Source organism: Bombus huntii, chromosome 11 (genome assembly GCF_024542735.1).
Source record: "Bombus huntii isolate Logan2020A chromosome 11, iyBomHunt1.1, whole genome shotgun sequence".
NCBI classification, from domain to species: Eukaryota; Metazoa; Arthropoda; class Insecta; order Hymenoptera; family Apidae; genus Bombus; species Bombus huntii.
Window position 1 is genome coordinate 12,199,302 of NC_066248.1, and position 16,266 is coordinate 12,215,567.

Below are 16,266 nucleotides of genomic sequence, written 5' to 3' on the forward strand. Positions count from 1 at the left end.
CTCGTCAATATAGTAATAGCCTACAAGTGCGACAAGTTAACAGCACAAATAATTGTGCTAATGTAAATCATGCAGCAACGAAGTTTCGTACGCATATTTGATATCACGCAGCACCGAATTCAGTGGAGAAAGCTTCATACAATTTCCAAGTTTCCTCGACCTAGTTGAATTGCTCAGAATTACAGAGCACTACTATAAATTACCATGGTCAGCCCCGTACGTCATCAACTATTTAATTCTGTTTAGTATCTCCGAGAACTAATTCACCGTTCTTCGGGATATTCTTCGTCGCTCTTCCTTTTTGTTATTCCATCTTATACCTACAATTTCTTTATGAGTTACAATACTTTGCTACGGTAACGCGGCTCGTTCACAAACTTCTTAATCCTAGCGATGTCTGATTAGTCGACACGCATTCTCGCATCGCCGAAACTTTCGTAACGCGATCGCGGTTTTAATTGTCACGATGAGAAGAGCCGTCTGCTCGTCTCTGTTTCTCTCACAGTTGGAGACGGCCGGAAAGCGGCGACATTAAAGTTGCCAGAGCGTCGTTTATCTTACGACCACCGCGCCTCGTCTCTCTCCGTTTCTTACTTCTTTCTTATACAAATGCTACTTGTTCCTCGCTAACTACGTACGCGGAAGTTCCTCGCCAGTTGAATAACTTTTGTATCGCGACGAGATGAATATGAATGTCTGTGGACACAAAGAGAACGAGGGCCAACTTGTTAGGACGGGTTTGCATTGATTCTCCCTTTTCCAAGACCGGCAGTGATACTTTTTTCGCCGGCCATTCTCGGGACGAATCGAAAGGGAAACTTCACCAACAAGAGAGCGCCAAATTCGCCTCAGGCGGATGCCGTTTCACGCCTCATCGTCATCCCTGTTGCCTCGTAAATTTATATAGTCTCGTTTTTATTTTCACACGCTCTCCCCCAAACATCATTTGCATACCATCTTTCTGACACATAGATAATTTCGACTTTTCGCCTAATCCGCTATTGTGTTGATAGCTCCGCATGAATGAAGCTTTCGTTTCATTGCTCAACTGGGAAATTGTAGTTGATGTTTGCAAGAAACACAGAAGTTTCCATGAACTATGAAGTTCATTAGCGATGTTCGTCATCAATCATAGTCTTGGTAAATGTGCCTCATGAAAGGATACGCCATCATTCTTCATTCTCAATATAGTTATTCAGAGAGTTCTGACGAAGCTCCCCCGTTGAATCGCTGTTACATCTCTCGTAACAGACACGTTTCCTGTATATCTTCTGTTTTTTTTTTCCTTCATACGCTTTTCAACGGGCTTCTTTCACACGTCTAATTTTTCTCGCGCCTCGCTCGACCCTATCAGATCTGATTTCGAAAAGGGATCGCGACGCGTTATTAGTTATTTATAGGAGCAACCGACCAAGAGAAAAAGTTGGCGCCGCGATGAGAAACAGGAAAGGGCGAAATATGAAATGCTTATGCGAGCACGACGGCCGAGTAACATAAAACGCGTTTTTACGTGGGCTGTCCTTCAAAAGAAGTCATCCATTTGAACGCATACTGCGCGAAACCCGACATACCCGCAGGATAATTATCGTCTCTTCTCTTTCCAAGAATCCACGCAGCGAAGGAAAAAGCGGCCAAGGGTGAGGCGTGTCGTGAATTGCTCTCACGATGACGTCTATTTGCGTTGAATTCATAGCCTGAGCTTGTGTACTGCTTTGACAATTTAATGTTTCGTTTATGGAAGTTACTAAAACGCGCCCGTGTATGTGTTATGAGTGTCATTCAAATAGAATTCAGTGATAAATGAAAAGAGCACAGTTTATTTCCAGTTCGATAGTTCACGGTTTTCTAACAAATATAATCACAGTGGTTTCAAATTTTAGCAATATAATCATGACAGTCGTGTCTCGATACAATGCCAGAGAAGTTTCAAAATGTTTGTAAAACGTTAATAATACACTCATATCTATGTATAAAAGTTTGCGATGAGTATTTCAAAAGTTTCAAAAATCAGTCTATTCTAGATCTAGATGTTTCACAATTTATAGATGCAAGATAGAGATACAGTTAGAAATGGATACCTCTATTTTTTAGGCCGTTGAAACCAAGTTTCGGGTATATCTAAAATTTCTCCTGATCCCGGCGCTATCTATCTCTGACTAACGTGTCTACCGTAATACACATATAGAGTATCTATTCCGGTACGAATCGACGTACCACGTACATATTTGGAAGAATTCCTTGTATGAGGTCAACATCCATTTCTGTCGATTCTTATTTATCCAGATTACACCCAGACGAACATAAAAGTTTATGCTCAGTTTTCGTGTGTTAAAGTGATTCAGCAAGCATCCCTCGCACGTATCGGCTCTCATACTGCGTGCACCGGCAACATCAGCTTTTTTACGAAAAGGAAGGGAGAGGGAGAGAGAGAGAGAGAGAGAGAGAGAGAGATCTGATTGGCCAAAGGAAGATATTCCGTAGGAAATGCAGCCAGAAGCCCGAGGAATCGTAAACGGGGCTCGCTCGACCGAAATCTTGACCGAACCCTAAGGCCGTTCAGCATATTCGACCGCAAAACAATAAACGCAGTCGTCCTTCTCGGTAATCTTGACATCGATAATTTCGCAGAAGCGCGTGGGAGAACCCTACGGCGGCGTGGCCCAAGCTCAAGGCGGTCGAACAGCACAGCCGCGAAAAAAGAATCGCAATTTTCTCTTCAGAATCGCACACATACCCCGCGGCTGCAACTCGAGCCTCAACCTTCGTTTCCTACTCCATCCGAACCTTCCCGTTCTTTCTTTATATATTGCGAGATCTTTTTCGGCATAAATGCAATCTCGATCGGCACATCGACAACTTTTCTTCGATCGTTTAAAACGTCTCGTAATCACGGTGGTAAGGAATCCTTTGGTTCGTTTTCTTATTCTTTCTCTCGATCTCTTACCGTAGATTAAATTTACTCAATACGCCTTTGTGCGTTCCTTTGCTGACAAACGGTCTGCGGCAACACCTGAAGATTTCCGCCAGGTATCAGACGTCTCGACGTTAATATATGTGCCTCCAGAGGAATCCTTTTGACCTGCAGTTTGACTATTCAAACGACACCTTGACTTTCTTTCTCTATTGGAGTAGTTTATATAGTTGTATAATATTTTCAAAAATATTCAACTCGTTGAGTTAGATTAGGAGGCTTAATATTCAGTTTAATTATCATCGGTGTGAAAATGTTCAGTTTTTTTTTTTTTTTTTTGAGTAAAAGGGAAACGAGATGACGGTAGTTTGAGAAACTATTTCATCTGTACACGATCGTTTAAAACAGCAATAGTTTCGCTCATTTCGCCGTGTTCGCCTTCCCTGGATTATCTTTGTCACGCGAATTGTTGGAGGAAACTCGGTCGAAGACAGTTGCAATTAGAAAAACAATTTGGAGGCTGACAGTCCAGCGATAGCAAGCGTGTACCGCGTTAAATACCACGTTCCTCCATTAACGCGTATAGACAGATCTATACAGTTCCATCCAGTTTCGTGCAGCGTCGGATGAATTCCCAGTCCTATTATGTGGCGGCCAACCTGTACAGAGCGTTAACATTTGAAAAGTTTTGAGGAAACATTAACTCGTGCGTGTACGGCTAACAGCATCCACCGCTATACCCTTATTCAATCTCGATTCGTTTCTACCCTCTTCGTATCCATACCATGTATGGATCGTTGTATGTTTGCGACCGTTTCTCCTATATATAGCCGCAAACTGCTGTAATAAAGTTGATTAAAATTTCAAAGTGACTGTATTATATAACCTGGAAATCCTTCGAACTCTGGAATAAACGCGAAGTCGATTTATTTTTATAGGGTGGAAAAGTTTCCTCGTTTCGATGCACCTGAACAGCTAACGCAAAGAATTACGCCCGTTTAACCAAGCATCTTTAAATTACTTTGCAGGTTCGTTTACCCAAGGGACAAGACACGCTGCTTTGGTGTCGCGTTCTAAGGATGCCAAACATTGATCACAAACACCACGTCGTGAAGGTAAGTTCTCCTCGTAACTGTAACCTACTTACTCTTAACCCTGCTCGTGCCGCGTCTTACGCATCTAACCCATCTAAACTTGATTAAACCGTGAGCGTATGAACAGATTCTCATCGACGTGGAAGCCGTCGAGCACCAGAGATCTCAGTCAGTTTGTCGACTGGAAATCCTTGCAAGTATCTTCCAAGGTCCGGGAACGATCGTTTCGTCGGTCGGTTTACGGTTAATGTCGAGAGTCAAGAGCCCCTCCATTAGAACGAACGACTGATGAAACCGTATAAATCGCGCTTCCGGCAGATACAACGCGAATTCTTTTCTTTTACGAACACATCATCGCGTTGCTTTCACGCGTATATGGCAAAGTATCTTTACACGGTTCGAGAGGTCTGTCATTCGCGCGAAATCATTCGTCGAGTTTGATCTCTATTTCCAATCGTGATGTTCGAAAATTCCGATAACGCTTCGTGGTTTTGATGTATCTATTTCTAAACGACCGATCGACGAGGACGTGTGACAGTCGACCTGTAAAATCGAGTAACCGCGACTTGTTTTCCATCAGTAAAACGCACCAGCGAAAAGTATTTTCTGGTCTTATTCGAATTTGCTCGGACATCATATCTATATGTATATTTATCGTTATGATATATTTCATCACCGCGCTAATGTTAATCTTGCGCATGAAGCAGCGGAATGACATGAGGTGCTCGGATCTAACTCGATTATTGATTGGGAAAACAGAATAAAACAGAAATGGACGGGTAACACGATATTTCCTAGTAGTTGTGATACGTAACATTAGAACAATATTTCTGTATGAATCGTTGGCGACTACGTCACGTAATGCTATTACGTTGCGATTCTCGTCTAACGAAGTCGCGAGAACGACCGTTCTATGTGAAAGTTAGCCTTTATCGAGGTATAGCGTATGTTCGTCAATAGGCAACACATGCTTAAAATTTCTGACGTGCGATTCATACTGATTCAAAGGCACACGTCGATTCGTTGAAAAGATCCTTGATTTATCGAAGATAACTTTTCATCCATTCGTAAACGCTGGTACGTACGCGATGAATTAAGTTCTTCCAAGTCAGCGGCGCGAGCCATTCTTTTTTTTTCCCTCTCTCCCGCTTTCTTCCTTCTTCTTATCTGACAGGTGTTGAACTGAGCGTGCATGGACTCTTCCTTTTTCAGTACGAGCCGGTGATACAACCCGGAAGTCACGATTACCTGCATCACATGACTTTGTACGAGTGTCGTAGAGATCAGGCGCTATTGGAGTCCGCCGCGAAGACGTCCGGCAGTGTTTGCTACGAGCCCAATCAGCCGTCTCTTGAGTGTAACACAATCGCGGCTATCTGGAGCCTTGGTTCTGAGGTATGCTACGTGACACATTTAAATGTAAATGAAGAATTAAATAAATTTCCCATCCGACGTAGATATCGGTTCGAGATATAATTTCACTCGAATTAGAAAGTGAACAATTGGATTCGTTTCGGTTCAAGCGATTCTTAAAAGAGAAATTAAATGCAAATTGCTAAATCGATTCGAGCCATGGTATCAAACAATGTAACTCTGACGTTGAAATATTGTTTAAAAAGACACTTGGCAAGTTTAATTGTATTCGTCCAAGAGTCAGAGAGAGAGAGAGAGAGAGAGAAGAGTCTTCTTTCCTTTTAAATTATTTTATATGGATGACAGTACTTTCGCATGTACGAACAATTAAATCATGACACGATGTCGCGTGTGAGATTACCGGCTGTCTCGCGATCAGTCGCATCTTCTCAGGGTATTCGTGTTACCAGCGCGACCACGAAGAAACGAGTTCGCGACGCTCTCTCGCTCTCCGCATTGGTATGCATTACACAAAACCTAGAATTACCGCGATACTCTCTGCGTTGTACCAGTATGTCTCTTACGCTTGTCCCAGGATGACGCCAGATTAACATTTGTGGACAATGATTTACCTCGGTGCAATTACCCGCCTCACTGATTCAAATCTCGATTATATTTCAAATATGATTTATACATATAATTAAGCACCCGTGCTTGCTTTACTTTAAACTACACCACACACTAAACATGTTACATATGAAACTTAATCCATAATAAATAACACAATCGATAATGAAAGTTCCCTCGACAACGCACGTACATAGGTACTTTCGCGTTACATTTAAAAATTCTTCACGCAAATATTTATCGTAAATCACAGTAGTAAAAACTGAAAAGAACCATTTATCCCTAACACGAGCCACCCCATGAACCTTCGACCATCGTCCATAAATCTGACGCTCCCAATTCTCGAATTGTCAGACATGTTCCTAGCCAGCGTATAATCGAACGTTCGTCACGGTTTTTCTCGCAGGGCTTCAATTATCCACCGGAGGCCGGTTATGCGCTCGATCCGCACACAGGACCGCGCTACTACATGCTAGAAACACACTATACGAACCCACAGATGGATGCATTCATCAGCGACAGCTCTGGCCTGCGTTTGCATTACACGGACAAGCTGCGCACCCACGATGCCGGCATTCTAAGCGTCGGCATCGACCCGAACTGGAGGCATATCATACCACCCGGCCAGCCAGACGTTATCTCCGAAGGTCATTGCATCTCGGATTGTACCGGACACACCATACCCAACAGCGGCATCAACATATTCGCTGTCATTATGCATACTCATCAGCTGGGCAGGAAGGTCCGATTGCGTCAGATAAGGTCTGGCGAGGAGCTGCCACCCATTGCGTCTGACACCAATTACGATCCTAGCTATCAGGAGTATCGGAAGCTGCAGAAGCCCGTCAGGGTCTATCCGGTGAGCGTTTGTTTCTCTCTCGTGATCATCGACCAAGTCGATGGTCGTGTTTCTGCACGATATTTCTTTCGCAGCGATTTAAATGGCGATCCAAGGAATCGATATGATAAAATTCTTCTAGAGGTGATAGGAAAATGAAGCGTATAGCGATGGAAAAGTTGTGTACTTATTTATTCGGTATTAGCGAAGCATATGGGGTAATCATAGGTGGGTGTATGTGTTTTTCTTACAGGGTGATCATTTAATAGCCGAATGTACATATTCATCTAAATCCAGACAAGCAATCACGCTAGGTGGATTGTCGACGAGGGAAGAAACTTGTTTGGTATCCACGCTTTATTATCCTCGCATCGAGCTGTCGCTTTGCTACTCTCTGCCTTCATTGCCGACGGTTCTGCAGAGTTTGGGAATCCAAAAGCTGATGCAGTGAGTATTTGTCGTAACGTTTTCTGTTCGTGTTTGAATATCGACAATAATTTCGATGAGACCTCTCTTGTTCGTTCATTTTGCCAAACTGTCCGCTATGAAACAAACGAAACAGTTAGGTTGACTTGAATTTCGCGAAATAATCACGCCTGTCGGTTCGTCGGTTGTTTCATTTTTCTTTTTTTTTATATCGAAAGTTCAAAGACCGTTTGAGATTAATTTACGCGGCAGGTTTGATACCACGTTAATGATCACGACGTATGCCTCTACATACAAAGCAATGACCAGACGTTCGCTCCTTTTACTCTGATTACTTTAAATTGGCAATTAGGGACGGCGATGGCCCGTGCGTCACGACCGCACGACCTGTCGTTAGTTCAACGAGCGTCGGTTATATTGCGCCAGACGCATCGTTTATTGCATTACGTAATGTTACGTGTGTCACGAAGACGCTTCCTGCGACGTGTCACGAACCTTAATGTAACAAGCGTCCTGTTTCACTAAACACACTCCGGCTACATTGAATACCGTAGTTAAATTACTGTTATTACTACCACTAATATCGGCAGGTCGTCGCTAGTTGGATCGTTAACTCCGACAGAGATCATTGTCATCTTTGCGTGACATCGCGACCAAATTGCTGTATCGACCAGAGGCAGGCAAACAACGCTCCTACTTCAAAACCATACACCTGTTACCAATAATGCAATCATTACCGGGCCATCAAACTAATTAGCCTAAATACCTAAACGATCAGCTTATTATCATTGTGTAGACGACCATAACCAACGATATGAACTCCTATTTTCTGTCTTATCCGTTCGAAATCTAGTTCAATCTCAGGACGTTGACTAAAATTTCCTGGTCAAGAAAGAGAGAGGCACACGTAAACGTGTTCCTGTTTTCTTCAAGCCATACACAAAGACTTGCAACAAGCTTTGTTCTGGCAAACGAGCGCGCTTTCACGATGCGGGTCACGGGAGCAAAGTCGTCTTCGGGACTCCTGGAACTTCGTCCCTGTAGGACGTGGAATCGAGTCAAGCCGTGACAAACCTTCACGTATCATTCTTTCTCGTTACAGGGGTTCTAGCCCGGTAAAGATTCAAGAACCGCAAAAGTTGTCCGGCATGACATTGGAGGAACGTTTGCTTAGCTACGACTGGGAGACCAGTTTTCAAAGTTTCCGAGAAGCTACTCGAGGAGGCACCTTCAAACCCCTCTGTTGGACGAACAAGGGTGTGCTGCCGGGCACGGAGAACTTGGAAGTCCACTATCCTAGGATTTTGAGGCCGTACGAGGAGGTTAACTTGCCTTGCTCGAAGAAACCTCTAAGAAACAAGTTGTCGATGTTGCTCAGCGAAGACGAGGATATCGGTGCTCCCGTGGATCCTGACAGTGACGAGACAAACGCCGTCGAACGTGGGCAATTGGTGCGCAGCAAAGTGTCCCGCAGCAGTGACGGACCAACTGGCGGAAGTTCCTCGACTAGATCGGTACCACCGATGGTCTTAATATTGACCATTTTGGTGGCTGTAATTGGCGGTACGTTCAGGTGAACACTGGTTGGTCGTCTGCACGCTGATCGACCGATCGATCGATTTCGTTTATCTAGGACGGCCGTTTTATCTTCTTGTTGATCGCGCTGGATCGGGGAGGAGATGCATATGTAAGTACGTACCGGTGTGTATCCTCTGACGCGTCACTTAAACTAAACAACTATATTCATCGTTGATTGGTCGTTGAATGAGGATGGCGGTAGATACCGGGGTTCCCTTTCGCGTTCATTTCCACGTCTATCCGGTTTGTCCTACTACCGAACGATCGTAATTTTTCTTACGGAGACGATTCGTTTTACGAAACACATCGAGGAAGAGTTGATCGATGGATCAGCAGGATGGATTACCTCGATCGACGTGGGAAAGAGAAATATTTTTGATGGTTTTGAGTCGTGATCGCGCACGGAACGAATAATGGATGTTGTCGACACGAGACGATCTATTGAAGATTGCCAAATATATTTTCCCCTAATGAACGTCCATCGAAGAGTAGGATCTACGGTGTCCTCATTCAAGGATCAACCTCCCTTTTCGCGATCTCTGCTCGTGCAACTATATTGTTATAACGAATCGCGTACTCGCGCAGGACCATCGTTGGATATCTTTCGACTTCGATCACTCGTCGTTTCTCAGTTTTCACCATTTAATTTTTTTTCAAAATATTGCACAAATGATATTGTGTGTAAAAAGCTAAACGTATAAATACCTCTGTATCTACGAGGTACTATTTATCGATCCGTATCGACGCCGGCATAAAAGCAAGCTTTTAGGTTCATTCGCAAGTAATCGATTCAGAATTTAATTCGATTTCATTCGGTTAGTCGCGAAGTATTTCGCTTGAACATGGCACAGGCAAAGGCTGATACGATCAAAGGAAGTCCCTTGAAATCCTGCAAAGAATTGCGTTTCCGTCGTAACGTTAACACAGTCGGCGCTTGCGTCAAAACGGATGGATCTCTCGCCCTTTGACACGATCAGATAAAAGGAACAACGTGAATACGGATGAATCGTGAATCGAAATCGTGAGCGACAAAGTTACTCGTTGCTCTTCTATTTCGTTACTTTCCACTATAGCACTGTCTGTTATACGCGATCCGACGTATATTATATTGCGTGAAATATAATACAATAATTTTAGGATCGGTCGTACGTGAATATGAACTTATATACGTGTATAACCTTAATCGATCTTAGCCTACGTTTGTTTGGTTGATAATAATAAATACGTGACAGCGCAGAACGTGAGAACGAGAAAGAACGAGAACGAGAATTGAACGAGAAAGAGTAAAAATATGATACAAGTTTTCTAGTCCATTTTTACAAACAACGGGCTGCGTTTTCAAACTCGACTCGTCGTCTCAAGAAAAAAGCAACATAGTGTAAGTCGCGAATATGTACTAGCCGATTCTCTACTTCAGCAGTTCTCGAACGAAAGATATCCACGAGGAAATTGAAATCCTGTCTATTGTGCGGAATTATTTTGAAGCTTCTAGACTCGAAAGAATTTATATTGTTGGCTGTTTATTTAGCAGGCTGAGAACCAAGCGAATTGAACGCATTCGGGTGGTCTTGACGAAGAGAACATTTCTAAAGAAGTAGCTTTCAGGTGCAGCTTTCTAGATTTTTCAAAGAGTAATCTCATGGAGAATCGCTTGGTTCCCGCCGGAGTCTGTATATTCTGTTACTATTAGATTTATACGAATAGATACGTTTTTTAGCGGAGACCATATAAACGTTGGTCGATTCGCACTCGGGACTAACAAACCAAGTTTGCAACGTTTTTCACTGTACCGTGGAATTATTTTAGCCTCGTTACGTGTCACTTGACCAACGTTTGTACCATTTCCTTTGTAATATTCTGTACAGTTCCTTAAGTGTAGCTCTCGTTGTTCAGCTGGCTGTTCGTGCCGGAGATTATTTATTTTTTATTTAATTGTATAGAGAAGAAGTTTACTTGTCGCGTTGATACTCTGTTTCGCCCGCGTTTCCACGAGTTAGATATATATGCGTTTTTATATATTCCGCGCGCAACATGTTCGCGAAGCGCGACGGTCGGGAAGCGTACGTTGAGTTTCTTAATGCGTTCTCCACCGCTCGCTGGGGGACACTTGTCACTACGAATGGCACACGCGGTGTTGCATCGATCTCTACGTGATCGATTCCACCAACGGAAGACATGTGCTTCCGTTTCTTTGCGACGCCACGCTTTAAAGCGGTGCTTTGACTCCTTGGTAGGCAATCGATAATGATTGTCTCGTCGAGCGTTTGTGATTAATTAACAGCTTTCATAGCTGATTCAGACTTACGAATTGATGATTCAAATAACGATCTATTATCGAAACTATTACTGGAATGTCATGTTTTATTCGACTTATCGAACAATGTAACATTTGAGACAATAAAAGAATTGTTTTAAAGAACAATTTATCATGATCATGTTTAAATGAGAGAACATACAAGAGAAAAATTTACAAATATCGATACAGATGTACGAATATCGGTCGGGAATTATCAATTGTTATTAACATTTTGAAATCACCAACAAGAGTTAGACAATAGAATTGTTTCTTTTTTTCGATACAGAATTAAATCCAATCTACTTCGCGTAGTTACTTTAAATTGATCCAATTTTTGACCTGTTACAATGTACCCTCATTTGACACTCGTTCAGTCGATTAAGTCTTCGAAGCACCACTTTAATTATTGGGAAAGGAGAAAGAGAGAAGGAGGGAAGGAAGGAATAACATGTATGATGGCGTGCAAGTAGAGGACTTACGCCGGAGCACCGCGATCGATATCTTTGTAGTCAAGAGTCCCTTAATGCGCGCGCTTTTCCTCAATTCTATTTGCATCGGGGGAGAACGCAAGTTTCACAGTCGGAGACACGAGAAGCGAAAAGCTTCGTAGGCGCGTTCCTCTTTTTCCAGAAAATCACACGAGCGAAATGTCGCGGTTTCGTTTTCCGTGTGTGTCGGTTGTTTTTCATTCTCACATCTGTCTCTCGGTCGTCTATTAAAATCTCTCGTTTGTTCTGTCGATGTCTTTTAGTACCGATCTCCCACGACTTACGACGACCGATTGTCGATGATAAATCTCTCTCTCTCTCTCTCTCTCTCTTTCTTTCCCTAGTGTAGAAATATTAAAAAAAAAACCTCACTACGTAGTCGGACTAATCGGTAAAAATAATAAGCGCGTAGTCACGTTTTACAATTTAATACTACGATAATTCGTAAATGTCATAGGAGATCTGTGTGTGTAGAGATCGTAGGGAAGTCGAGCGATTATTACCTTTATCCTCGAGGAAAAAAAAACGTTACTTTTAAGCGCTGAAGGTCCATTCCTTTCCGATCATACTGCTGTATACTGCCGACGAGTATACTGCCGTGATACTGCCAATCGTCGCTTCGCTAATGTCAGCGTTCCAATTCGAAGTTATACTCCGTCTTTCTGTTATTATTGTCCCTCTTTTTCTGTTTGTAAACGCTTATAACATGGAACCATCGAGTCAGCACGTACAATATTTACACATTTAAAAATATCCATACGACACGCAGACCTACGTACACAGAAATGAAAACAGAACAAGTCGTTCGAGACTTGTCGATGATGTTAAAACATCGACGAAACAGTACGACGGTGATGCAATTGATCGACGATTGAAGGATAGAAGCAAGATAGTAAACACGTATTGAGAGATGGAACAATTTGAGAAACATTCGATCGCTACTTTCCCTCCCTTGAATTTCTTCGCTGCGTGTACGGAATGTACGATCCTTTACGGGATAAGCGATGATTTATCACCGCCGAAAGAACTTGTTATAATCGCGCCGCGCGAGAGGCGAGGAGAGGAAGTCGTTTCGAGACTTCTTCCGTGCTACGATGTCGACGCGCTGGCTTCAGTCTCAGTGGCCGTTCGCTGACGCTGTTATCGCAGGCGTCGCCGTCGTCAGGATGTTTTAGGGGATGTTGCGTGTTGGGAGGGGCTGATAGGAACTGCCGGTGATATGACCAGAACAATCAAGCAAAGTGTCACAAGTAAATGTCATTTATGCTGGGATAATTATGTTAGATAAATAGGGAACGATATTACGCATTTATATTCAATGATCTTGCATCGTATGTACGTTAGCTGGTTCGTTATCACGCCGAGATCCCTGGCTTCCATCGAGATTTCGATAAGAAAAACTACTATAAAGGTTACCGTTCCATTGTAATTTTTTCCTAACAGTAAATTACAAACATGTACGACGTATATACTAGCGAACGATTATATAATGGAACAACGAGGAAGTAACGTGCAGTACCTGAATGGAGAATCGGTACGATTGGTGAAGCATTCACCGATTACTCGCCGATTCAAACTTGAGACATAAACAAATTTGAGCCAAGTCGATAAAATTGACAAGAGAATGGAGAATGGAGATAGAAGAGACGTATGAAAAGTGGCTTTTCGGAGTGCGAGGAGAATAGACATTGAACGAAAACTCGGCGGAGCCAGGAAATCGGGAAATGTATGTACTGTATGTAGAAAAGATTAGCGACCATCGTCAACCAATGCCTGTGACCCATTAGCTAGATATTGGGGCACGGTGATCGTGCGAGAAAAAGCAAACGAGTGGACGGGAAAAAAGGAATCGAGCGAATAGCGTGTGCGTGTACATAGGTACCCTGTATATATAGTTTTTAGATTTAAATTACGTCCCGGACTCTTCATAGGCACCTACACATTCGAATTCAGATAGCTAGCTAAATAGTATCTTGTATCTTTATAATTTACATGTAACATGTTGAACTTGTACTCCCCCGCAGTGTGTGCGCGCGTGTGTCCGCGCCTAATGACACGCGCGCTCACGCACGGATCGTACGCGTTACCGGGCGTCCCTATCCTTCCAGACCGCTCTTAGATTTATACCTAATTTACACTGGATATTAACGTCTAAACGCTACACTATCATCTACACTGTAACAAATTGTATTATATTTTATATATATAAATATGTAAATGTTTTTCTAAAACTAGTCTCCACTTTTCATTCGCCTTGCCATATTTCTCATTCCTTTCATGATTATTTTAAGTATGTGTTTGTATGTTCAACTCGGTATATCAACCTAAACAACTTGTAAATTGTAATTAGGAAAGTAGGAAGAGGACTTTTATAAAAGAAGAAATTTATTACCAGTCAACGAAGTAACAAGATACTAGGCAAGTACAGTTTCTGTTTTCTCATTAATTTTCAGTGCATTACCAGACAAAGTCTTAGGAAACAGCTTTCTTAGAAACAAGCTTAATTTACGTAAACCCTTCTAACTTTTTTAATGGTAACGTAAAAGGACTTTGTTGTCGAGCGATACGCAATGAAACACCCGTGGAGCTTAATACTATAACACCAAAGGAAATTGATGTCAGCCGAAGCGTCGCGATCTACAAATTCCTAAATAGCAATCTTTGCTCTCTCGGTTTCAACAAATCGAAAAATCACTCGTTAATGAGGTCGAAGCAGCGACGACTCTGTATGTTTCAAGTCGCTAATTTACGTATTACAGAATTTCCCCCCGTCTATCACCAATTTGGCGGCAACATGGCGGAAATACGGCTCACAGGAACGTACCTAGCCATAGAAATGAACTCGTGATATCCAAGCACAGCCCCAAGGGTCGCGGTGGGCCAATAAAATTACCATAACCAACAACAAATCAGCCACCAAGCACACTATCGAGCGCGACACAACTAATTACACGCGCGTATATTAGTTGCAGGCCAGACCCTTCTGAAACCACGGCGGCTTGGAACTGTTCGGCTGTTGCTGGCAGTTTCAATCGGCGGCCCGATCTAACCGTCAGATTACAACGTGGATTTACCAAGGCGTCCAACTCTCCCTCTCTAGTGTTCATTATTCTCTCTCTCTCTCACACACGCGCGCGCGCACACACACACACACACACACATACTTGGATGATCCACTAATGAACAAGTTCCTCGGCTAAGTTCGCTAATATTCTGCCTGTACCGACTGTCGACTAATCAAACTTCCGGCCCTTGCGCGTTACCTTAACGAGACAAGCGGTTTCTTTTTTTTATTTCGGAGCTAGATGTATTCGAGAAGCTGAATTCACTAATTGTGAAGGTCCTTCAGGCGTTCTCAGAAGTTTCGGCAGCGGATATTGTGCGAATCCATAGCAATCGTGATGCGGAAGCTACCTACCAAATCTCGTTAACATTATTTACGATAATTTAATTGGACGTGGAGAGTATGACAATTTTTTATGTGTTGTATTATGTGCATGGTAGAAAAAAGTAAAAAGATATTTACAGAATGTGATTTTAGATATCGGGACAATAAAGAAAGTTTATGCATAAAAGTGTTCTTTGAGGTTTATCTTTTAAGTTGTAAACTATTTAGCTTTACGATAGAAACACTTTTCCAGCTGCGTACAAGTTGAAAAAGCTTTTCTAGTTTAAGAAGTATGTATACTTGTAAAATTAAATTGTTTTTATGACAAGATCCGATTAAATAAGAATAGATATGAAATGTTTAATGGATGAAATTGATATTGATGCGACGTCACAAAGAATAATCGCATTTATAGAAAATAATTGACTCTGCAAAAGTGTTCGGTAACATTGGTGTTCGTTTCAATTTACAGGAGTGTGATAAAGAACTATTGATCTTTTGCTATGTTTCTCGCCAAGTTTCTCACTGAAAGCACAGCAGAGCGCATTGCACCGTGATCAGGTAAAATAAAACGTGTGTATTCGACTGATAATTTCGATTGATGAGTATTTTCGATATTGCCATATAATTGTTTGCTAACAATCCGTTTTGCTTTATTCAGCCAGTTATAAGACTCGCATTCGTTCAATTTTTGCAACTGCGTTTAAATCCTAACAAATTCATAATATTTTCTTTCAATTATAATACAAACGCGAAGTCATCTATTTCGTATTAATCCTTAACAAATTTTATCTTTAATAATTAAACCTATTTACTAAAGCAGTTTTTTATTCTACTGGAAAAAGAAATGTTAAGCTGTTTGAGAAGTTTGTAGCATTTTTAACAATGGATAAGTATATTTAATGGGATTAGAAGAGAATTATTCATCATAAATTTGTGTTAAATATTTGAATGCTAAACTTGAAGTAAATATTGTTTCTAGTTCAAGAATAGAAACTGTAACTGATTAATTAAAAAGATTTCATTGTTAGAAATATTCAATAACTATTTGAAGGAGTCTATTGCTAAAAAAGAATAGTTTTTTTTTTCTGAAAAAGTAAAGCTACATGTTTGAAATTCAATAAAATATGAAATCCATACAAATACATTGTCTTCAAATATTTTTAAATTTAGTTATGAATTTTTCGAGCAACTCCAATATATTTTATTAATACTTTCGACACCTAAATTCTATTTCTTTAAGATTAGCTTTATTTGGCTGAGAATA

At 41.7% G+C, this 16,266-nt stretch overlaps 1 protein-coding gene across 1 annotated transcript in view; it reads left to right on the forward strand.

The window, feature by feature from the left end:
• LOC126871481 (MOXD1 homolog 2) overlaps positions 1-13,842 on the forward strand; it is a 172,002-nt gene extending 158,160 nt beyond the window's left edge. The window contains exons 5-9 of the mRNA XM_050630362.1: positions 3,940-4,026; positions 5,218-5,400; positions 6,392-6,844; positions 7,077-7,270; positions 8,352-13,842. Coding sequence (XP_050486319.1) covers positions 3,940-4,026; positions 5,218-5,400; positions 6,392-6,844; positions 7,077-7,270; positions 8,352-8,826 — 1,392 coding nt within the window. The 3' untranslated portion in view covers positions 8,827-13,842. The remainder of the gene's footprint in view (positions 1-3,939; positions 4,027-5,217; positions 5,401-6,391; positions 6,845-7,076; positions 7,271-8,351) is intronic.
• The last annotated feature ends 2,424 nt before the right edge of the window (positions 13,843-16,266 follow it).